This window comes from Meles meles, chromosome 3 (assembly GCF_922984935.1).
Source record: "Meles meles chromosome 3, mMelMel3.1 paternal haplotype, whole genome shotgun sequence".
Taxonomy (NCBI): domain Eukaryota; kingdom Metazoa; phylum Chordata; class Mammalia; order Carnivora; family Mustelidae; genus Meles; species Meles meles.
This window is the reverse complement of record NC_060068.1, coordinates 98356810-98366710: the sequence shown is the minus strand read 5'-3', so window position 1 is coordinate 98366710 and position 9901 is coordinate 98356810. Positions and strand designations below refer to the sequence as shown.

The following is a 9901-nucleotide window of genomic DNA, read 5'->3' as shown; positions in this document are numbered from 1 at the left end:
CCAAACTTGCGGATATAGAACACAATTGGTTTTTTGCCTAACATGGAGGACTAGGGTGAGAAAAATGGGTGAAAAGTTTTTTTTTTAAATAATAATTAGATTTACTTTAAGTTCAGTGTTTATGAACACTTCAAAAAATTAAAGGCATTGATTTTCAAGGGACAGAGATAGAAATTTTAGCTAAAGAGTCCCCTTAGATAAGAAATTGTCCAGGGTTAGGTAAATATATTTAGCTGCCTAGATTATATCCCCCTGACTTATTTATAAATGGTACCATCTTCCCTATGACATCACTACTCCCTGATTAAGTCTCTTGAGGATAACTAGGAAAAAAAACCAAAGACTGGAAGAGACTTCAGTGTGACCCATTGTTCTACATTATCCCTATCACTATTGCCCTGAAGAGGTCCAGTCCCTAGACTGCCACCTGAAGGTTACCTTGTACAGTAACGACTCTACCACTTCCAGCCACCTGAAGCTTTCTATTTCTCAGGGCGGTTTGATGAGAGCTCTCTGGGAGCAAATGACAGTTCAGGCTGGGTAAGATAAAGAGGCAACCTCTTGTACAAGGCCTACAGTATTTTCTTTTAAGATTTATTTATTTATTTATTTGACACAGAGAGAGAGAGATCACAAGTAGGCAGAGAGGCAGGCAGGTAGAGAGAAGGGGGAGCAGGCTCCCTGCCAAGCAGAGAGCCCAATGCGGGACTCGATCCCATGACCCTGAGACCATGACCTGAGCCGAAGGCAGAGGCTTAACCCACTGAGCCACCCAGGTGCCCCACAAGGCCTACAGTCTTGCCACATCTTATGAGAAATGAATGATCCAGCTCCATAAAAGTTTACTTCCTAGTAAGAGGACATAGGAAGATACAGTCAGAAAGACACAGGAGTTGGGAAGGGAAGGAGAGTAGGAAAAATCCTTCTTTACTATATACAGAAGAAAGGGGACAAAAATTTTCAGGCAAGTAAATTCTATGAACAAAGCCCTTGACCCATAAGGGGGATGGGTTTTGTGATACAGTACTTCTTTTCTGGGATCTGACAGTAATTACAGAAGCACCAAAAAATTCAGGCCAGAGCCAGTTGTATGACCAATTTTCATGATATTTAAATGATTTTTATTTCCTTCTAAAGGCCCTGGAAAAAATTAGATCATTCTGAGCAGGAGTGAAATAAATAAATTCCCATTAATAAATATGCTTAAGTTAATACATAACACTAGAAGCATCATACAGTGTTTTTCAAAAGAATAAACTAATTTATATAAAATGACATTAAAATAAGCTCCACAGATACTAAGATAATAAAACTCATGGCAGAGCAGTTTATAAGATGTTTTTATTAAACACAAAAACTCTGGTTTGGAACAGTGGGAAATGGTTGGAATGAAGTCCCAGAGGTAATTCTACATCCCTTGTTCTGTTACCCCCCCCCCCCCAGGAGCTGCACATTTATCTTGGTTACTTCTAAAAAGGCTCCCCCCTCCAAAATACCAATGCCCAGGGTCTAATGTAGAACAATAGAATCACCATCTCAGGGAATGAACCCAGATATTATAAAGCTCCTCAGTGATTCTCATATCTAGCAATTATTTAAAATACTGAGGTTCTATTTAGCGATTATAGATTCCAAAAGTCTTGGTTTCTTATCCTAGTTTCTTGGAGACTGTAAAATTCCCTTGCTTGAACAGACTGTACATAGCTATAACTAACTACACATCATTTTCTCCCCTCCCCATTCATGTGGGCCTATTGGATCAAATACAGTCCCCTGCTCTATGCTGCTTGAATAACTTTGATGCCATCTGTAGAAGGCAAGTTCTCAAAATCTGGGCAGGATGAAAGGAACTCCAGTGCCTTATCATTACCATTTCTCTTACATCTAGTTTCTTACACAAAGATCTTTAGAGCAGATTTCTCAACACAGTGCAGCTAGCTGAGGTGGCAAGAACGAACAAGATAGTCACAGCTGTCCTTTGCCCTTACTTTTTTTTTTTTTAAGATTTTATTTATTTATTTGACAGAGATCACAAGTAGGCAGAGAGGCAGGCAGAGAGAGAGGGGGGAAACAGGTTCTGCTGAGCAGAGAGCCCAATGCAGGGCTCGATCCCAGGACCCTGGAATCATGACCTGAGCCGAAGGCAGAGGCTTTAACCCACTGAGTCACCCAGGCGCCCCTGCTCTTACTTCTTGAAGGGACAGTCTGTGTTAGGCTTTGGTGGCTTTCGTGTATAAGATGGCTTTCCCTATCAACAATAGAAAAATTATGGAAAGAGCCCAAATGTCCATCAACAGATGAATGGAGAAAGAAGTTGGGGTGTACGTCTACAATGGAATATTACTCAGCCATCAAAAAAATGAAATCTTGCCATTTGCAACAACGTGGATGGATCTACAGTGTATTGAGCTAAGCAAAATCGGTCAGTCAGAAAAAAGACAAATACCATATGATTTCATTCATATGTGAAATTTAAGAAACAAACACATGAACATAGGGGGAAGAAAGAGAGAGGGAGGCAAACTGTAAAAGAGACTCTTAACTAGAGTGAACAAGCTGAGGGTTGCTGGAAGGGAAGTGGGTGAGGGATGGGTTAAATGGATGATGGGGTTAAGGAGAGCACTTGTGATGAGCACTGGGTGTTATATCAGCAAATTCTTCTCCTTGGTTATTGCCTGAGACATCTTCCCTCCCCTACCCCATCACTTTAGGAGAGAGAGCAAGTGAGAGCAAGGGGGGCAGAGGGAGAAAGGGAGAGGATCCCAAGTAAGCTCCAAGCTCAGAGCAGAGCCCAATATGGGGCTTGATCTCACAACCCTGATATCATGACCTGAGCCGATGTCAAGAGCCAGACACTTAACCAAGTGAGCCTCCCAGATACTCTCTGAGACATCTGTCAAAGGCATGGCATATGGCATCAAATCCCTTTGTTTTTTTCTGAAACAGGTGGTGAACTGGAAGAACTCAGTCTTTCATGAAATACTGGTAAACGTGGACTTCTCTTATTCTCTTTTCAACAGTATGAAGTTTAAAAAACATACACACGCATTATTCAATGACCCGGGAGAAGTTCTTGTACCAGTCCAGCTGGTGTTTTACATGTTCAGGCAAAATTCAGGTAACTTGCTGTTATTGTCCAAAATGGAGGATTTCTTTGCCCACAACTTATGGGGCAGCGGCACGGGGGCACTTCTCATTTTTGAGAAGGGGCACTTTTCATTTTTTTCCTTCCTTCTCTCTTAATATCTCTATTATTTGAAAGATGCAGTCTTCTTATCTTTCCTCTGAGGCAAGTTGAATAATATCTTCATTTTTTTCTTCATGAAACTTTCAATTCACACATGTAAACATCCCTTGTGCCGAATAATTTCAAAAACAGAAAACAAAAATGCATGTGGCCAGCTGGGATTCATAGGCTGCCTCTCCTGCTCGAAGTCTCTACCGGTGAGAACACACAAGAGGAGAAGTCTAGGGTGGGAGCTATGGAGGGCTTCTCAGTAATTTCAACTCGAGACTTCAGTTTTCTTTTTCCTCAAACATCCTGCATCCAAAGAACAGATCAGCTACAGAAGCCTCTGATGGTGTCTGTCAATAATTCAAAGAGTTCCTCTAAGAATAATATTCACTGAACAAGAATAATGGAGCGCTTTCTGCACTCACCAGATTTTGTATTCTTCCATTAATTAGAGTCGAACAGTGCTACCCTCCGAGTTTCCTGCCTGAGTGCTAGCTGTTCCCACTGCTGGTCAAAGGCAAGTTACATTAGGGCGGCAAAGGTAAGCCGAACACTCAACTGTGAATGCAAACTGCGTTTCTATTTTATCCCTGACATCTAAGACACAGGAATTGTTATGCCCACATTTAAAATAAAGAAGTTATATATTAGGATATCGAAACATTGTGTCAATGTGTCACTCAGTGGTAGATGAGACTCAGAATCAAGTCTTTCAATTGCCCACACTCCAGATATCAGACTGTGAAGGAGGTTAGTTAATTAGGGAGACAATGACTGATGATATCTTACCCTTCTTCAAAGCCTCTAATGTCACCCGCTTATTTAACTTAAGACATTGCCCCATGTGGTCTCAGTCTCGTTTCTGTGAGTCTTCTTTAGTTTTTTCCAGGTTTATTGAGATGGAATTGACATATAACATTCTGTAAATTACAGCCGTACAGTGTGATGATTGGATGCATAGACGTATCAAGGAAGGATTAACACCGTGAATAGGTCTCTCTCGTGCCTACTATCCTTTAGGCGAGGTTCCAAAGGTGGCTACGCTGATACCCACCTGGGAGTTTTTCCAACATACTACTACCCAGGCTTCATTTATAAACAACTGATGCACAGGCTCGGTAGTGAGAGCGGACATGGACCAGAGGTCTCCCGCTCATAGCAGTTCCTGGCTGGGAATTTGCCCTCTAGTTTTACAAGATGCTCCCAGCGGGAGAAACTGGCTCGGGGATGCCAGAGGGCTCTGTGCCACTTCTTATAACTACATTGAACCTACAATTAGCTCAAAACAAAAAGCTGACATTGAAACTCTAAGGAGAGTGTCAATCTAAAACAAATCTCCAACTGAGTCTCTGCTCTGGCGTTGTGAAGCCCAGGGTCTAGGCCTGTATCTAATTACACTTGAACGAACGGCTCTTCTCGGCTGGCTTTGATTCTCTTGTCCTTTCCAACTCAATAGCTTGGAAAGCTTACATATATTTTCCCTATCTTGGGATCTGTAGTTACCCTGATTTCGCTCTCCCATCTCATGCTTCTGTACTCAAATTGTCCCCAGCCTCCCCCTGAGAGAAAAACTGGGACGTCTTTTCCACACAAAGCACATGACACCGCAGCGTCTTGTGTGCTGCCAGTCGTCTGTTTTTTGCCATCAGGCTCCCCACCGATAGGCCAGTAAAGGAGGCGCCTCTGCTGGGTGGGAGTGACCAAGAGAGACAGATGAGCAAAATAGACAGAGCCGGTCCCTCGAGCTGAAGGCCTCACTCTCTCCACTGCCGTCTCTATCTCAGGTCAGTGAGGAGGACTGTCACAAAGGTGGCCCTGGCACCGAGCATCACTGTGAGGACTGCTCCAGGTCACTCCTTCCAGAAATAACCATTTCTGGGTTCTGTGGCAAAATGGGGCCTCCAAAGGGCCTATTTCCTTTTGTGAAGCCAGGCTCCTTGGGAGCTGTGCCAAGCCTGGGAGAATGAGCAGCTCCTTCTTGAATGTGCTGAGAGGACTTATCTTGGGATTACTCTCACATCTCTAGGAGCCCTTTTGTTCACATAGATGTCCTATTGAATCTGAGAGCTGAGGGAAGAAAAATAAGAATATGTGGTCTACCTTAATTAGTAACCTATTAAGCACTCTAAAAGTTTGGACTTTGCCAGTCAGAAACCCTCATCTGGAGATAGAAAATTTGTCCATGTGCCATGTGTTCTAAACACACCAAAATTTCTTTTCCACAGACTTGATAAAATGTCTCTCTTCTCATCATGGATCAAAGCTATTTTCATCATTGCCTTGGTGTTTCCTCTTTATTCTGGTGAGTAAGTTTTCCAGTTCAAGGTGAGATATTTCCTGTCCAAGGCGAAATATATCTTAGAACATGCAGGAAGCCACTGCAACAATCCGGAAGGGAGGAGATCCTTTGCAGCCTCTAAACTGGTTAAGTGATAAGAGGCATAGTAAGGGTATCTTCTAAGCTTTCTTTTTTTAAGATTTATTTGTTTGTTTTAAGGGAGAGAGAACAAATGAGCATGCCTGAGCTGGGGGAGAGGGGCACGGGGCGGGGGTGGGGGAGGATTTTAAGCAGACTCCCGGCTGAATGAGGAGTCTGACACAAGGCTCAATCCCAGGACCCTAAGATCTGACCTGAGCTGAAATCAAGAGTCAGTTGCTCAACTGACTGAGCCACTCAGGTGCCCCACAAAGGTCTTTTTAAAATTGCATCAGTGGATTGCTTTTTCTCATTTCCTTTTTTGGACAAGTGGAGACAGAGTAATGGGTTAGAATGGGCAGCAGAACTTGGTTGTTTGTCCATCTGTGACTATAGAACATTACTTAAATCCCCTGCCCTTTTTTTTTTCCTTTTTGGAGGTCAAATCCATTGTTATTAAATACAAACCATGGGGAGGAATGATCTCTTCTGGGTCTGCTGTTGGTTAATATTCTGGCTTCTTGATCACCCAGGAGGTCCCCAAAACAGGCCTCGAAGGAGATACATGTTGACTCCTCGGACAAAAGTTATCTTTCTTAGAGCTGAAGGGGACCATGAACTGCAGAATAAGTCATCTGCATTGTGTTGGGTAGACATTCCCATTCAGATTAGGGAACTGATTCTTTAAGTGCTAATTGATTTCTTCATATGTAAGCTACATGCTGGAAAGCATGGTCTTCTCAGTTTTGTAGATGTCTCATCTACAAAATGAAGGAGAAAAAAGAGCCTATCTTCAAAGAAGGGCATTAGGGATGATTAAAAATTATACATCAAATTATATTTCACAGAGTGAGAATAATTGGGATTTCAAAATATTTCCAAATTTGATAGCATTCAGTGAATGTTTAGTTTTGTTAATGACACAAAGCCCCACCTCATTACTTGCTGAGTGTTGAGGAACAATTCCCATAGGTTTATTAAGAGATGGGTTCTATTTACCAAAAAGACCATTCTTCCTACTCCTCCCTATCCTACTCCTTCTCTTCATCTCTTCTCTCCACCCTCATGCCTCCACCTCCTCCTCCTCCTCCTTTTTCCTTCCTTTCTCTCCTTCTCCTTCTCCTCTTCCTCTTCATCATCTTCACTTTTAATGAGTACATCAATCTGTTGGTTGCAGAGACATCTTTCGCACCTCCGGTTCCAAACGAGTCTGCGGTAAGTCAATAATGATGGAAGTTGGAAAAAATAAAATACTTAGCTTATTTTATTGTAAATTTTAACAGTGAAATTTATCAAACAAATGTACAACAGAGAAATCTTTCAAAAATTACAACAAAACAGTGGTATTCTTTCACTAAAGTCAAGGAATAGAAACATAGTAGCCTTAAAAAGCCATTTGTCATTATCTAGACAACATAAAAATGTACATATCCCATTACACAAAAATGCAGTTAAAGGATACAAATATGTCACACAAGCATCTGAGAGAGGTCAAATGGTGTTTATAGTAGAAGTGTTCATTTTAGCAAAACAAAAGGAAAAGTGAACTAACAAAAATACACACTTCAAGGATGAATAGAATATGATAATTTCCATATATACACAGAGAGGTGAAAATTAAAGTACCTATTTGAGTATCTGAATAAACAGAGTCACAGGGAGATTTCAGAAGCAGATAATATAAGCATGCACACATATTGTTTATGGAGATTACCAACACTGTCAACACCAAACAAATGCATTTATATCTATATGTTTATACACAGACACACACACATATACATTGTGAAATTATCAGGAAAGCTAAGGGAATGATAAACAGAAAAACTTCAGCTTTATAATTTCTTCTCGAGTTTGGAAGTAGAAAGATGTGAAGGAAGTGAGGATAGTGGTCATCAAATTAGAAAAACACAGCTAGTTCTGTGAGCTTTTTCAAAGTAATAGCAGGTTGATAAAGACATTTTTATAATGTCTTATTTTTTAAGGGGCATATGTGTTTGTTTTCTAGGTGTTAGTGTTATAGATGTTCCCTTTTACAACTATGTATAGACTATATTTTTCCAGCTTGACACGTAGCATTTCAGAGGGAGATTCAAGAAAATTCTAGAGTTTCATTCCCTGACGAATTTTGTTGTCTCTCTGTTGAGATGGTGGACTGCACACAATTTCCACCTGAGAATAAGTACTGCACCAGAGAATGGGATCCACTCTGTGCAAGCAATGGAAGAACTTACGGCAACCCATGTATTTTCTGCAGGGGAAGGGGGTAAGCACACAACAGTCCATTTTTATTCTTCCAAAGTATGAAGAAACTATCACAAAGTGATGGCAAAATCTGTGTTACAGATAACCTCAGCACAATAGATGGTAATGGTAAGATGTCTGTAAAAACTTAGGGGCCACGCTTATACCTTTCCCCAAAGTTCCTGTTTCTGAAAGTCATTTTGTGTTTGAGCTCTCACTATAATTTTGCTTGATACTGTGCAAAGGCAGAAATCAATTCATTGAACTTAATTGTGAATTACTAAGGCAGACTAGCAACCAGTGTGACATAACGCCTAAGCCCTGATGCAGAATGATAGTTCTCCATGATAGCCATGATCCTGACCCCTGCAGACCTGTTTGCAGAGGACCTACTCATGCATGAACCTGAACTGACCTTTGCAATTCGAAATCCATCATAATGGGCCCATTCGTGCTAGAAAGGAACTCCTCTGATGGTCCAGTTTTTCTCATAACCTCCATGACAGTCTCCAGATATCTTCCATGGGCAGTAGGACATTCTTGAGTACTCCCATCAAATCTCCCGTCCTGTCCCCTTCACTCTGAAGGAGTTTGCAGTCTAACTCTCTGGCCAGTCTTCCCACCTCCTTCCTCATTTTCTCTCACGGGTGTTTCCTTTCACAAATCCTTGCACATTGAATGCCCCAAATTGACTTCTGTTTCCAGAGAGCCATTAAGACCATCTCCAATAACCCTTCTCTCAGACTGGGGTGCGTCCCAAGACTGAGTCAGAACCGAGCAAGTAGGAAGAGTCATTAGCCTGATAGGGGATGAGTAGGGCACAAGGACATGAGCCACACCCGAGGAGCAAACTGAGCCCAACTGCTTCCACAGTGGAGGACAGCCTTCCCACCATGCGCCACATTCAGATCCTCCCTGTTGAGAAGCTCTTTGATATCATCATGTATCCATCCAAACTGTATTCTCCATGCATACTCTCTACATTTCTGCACCACGGAAATGGATCCAATTTGTGCAGCCAACGATCAAATTTATAGCAGTGAATTTACTGTTTACAGTGAGATGAGCCAGGGGTTTGAAAGATCATGTTTTTAAATAAAATTTTTATTTTAGAATAACTTTTGACCTTCAGAAAAACTTAAGAGATAGTACCAATTTTCCATGTCCTTTATCCAGGTTCCGCTAAGGTTACCACCTTATAGTACCCTGGCACATATCTCAAACCTAAGAAATTAACATTGGTATGCCACTATTAACTAGCCTATAGAATTCATTTGGATTTCACCGGGTTTTCAACTAACATCTTTCTTAAATTTTTTTAAATGTAGCACACTTTATTTCTTCCCTGTAACTCTTTAATTTCCTTTTCTCTCTCTCTCTCTCTTGCTTTCTCTACAGGACTGATATATATTTTCTACATTTTGGTTCTTGTTGAATATTGATCGAACAGCCCTTCAATGAATGTGTCATCACATTTTGTGGTATAGTCCACAGACAATTAGAATATTCTCGATCAGAGCCTGAAATTCATAGATGGCCAGGTATATCCTATGAACAGAAGACAAAATATCGGGAATTTGAAATTTTTTTCCAACTCAAATTTCCTGTGATTTCAGGTTTTATAATTCTCTATGTTCAATTATTCAATGGTAATTTGAAACACTAATGTCTTGATTGCATGTTTGATAACATGAAAAGTAATGTGATTTAAAATAATAAATATTTCATTCATTAAAATGTTAAATTGTTGTCATCTTTATCAAAATACCTTTCTTTAACTGGGTAGTGAGTTAAGAGATGTGCATACGTTGGGCGAGGATAATCAAAGCAATATATTCAGAGGCAAACAAGTAATATGTTACTGGGGTGTTTAACAAAAGTGCAGATTCTTGGATCTGTTCCATCCTAAATAATCAAATTTTCCAAGAAAAGGGGTGCGGGAAACTGAATTTTGGAAGTACCCAATACTAATGTGATAATCATGAAAGCTAGGCAATAAGAACTTA

The 9901-nt window shown here is 40.8% G+C and overlaps 1 protein-coding gene across 1 annotated transcript; it reads left to right on the top strand.

Moving 5' to 3' along the window:
- The first annotated feature begins 4986 nt into the window (after nt 1–4986).
- On the top strand, nt 4987–9583 carry LOC123939138 (sperm-associated acrosin inhibitor-like). Its single transcript, XM_046001089.1, has 5 exons — nt 4987–5019; nt 5461–5537; nt 6829–6866; nt 7799–7917; nt 9294–9583. Exons 2-5 carry the CDS (start codon nt 5471–5473, stop codon nt 9328–9330), a joined length of 261 nt encoding a protein of 86 aa, XP_045857045.1. The 5' UTR covers nt 4987–5019; nt 5461–5470; the 3' UTR covers nt 9331–9583.
- Nucleotides 9584–9901: the final 318 nt, after the last annotated feature.

Coding starts and splice junctions, on each gene's coding strand:
- LOC123939138 (XM_046001089.1), top strand. CDS start 5,471: ATGTCTCTCTTCTCATCATGGATCAAAGCTATTTTCATCATTGCCTTG. Junction 6,867..7,798: donor CGGTTCCAAACGAGTCTGCG/GTAAGTCAATAA, acceptor CTCTCTGTTGAG/ATGGTGGACTGCACACAATT. Junction 7,918..9,293: donor ATTTTCTGCAGGGGAAGGGG/GTAAGCACACAA, acceptor CTTTCTCTACAG/GACTGATATATATTTTCTAC.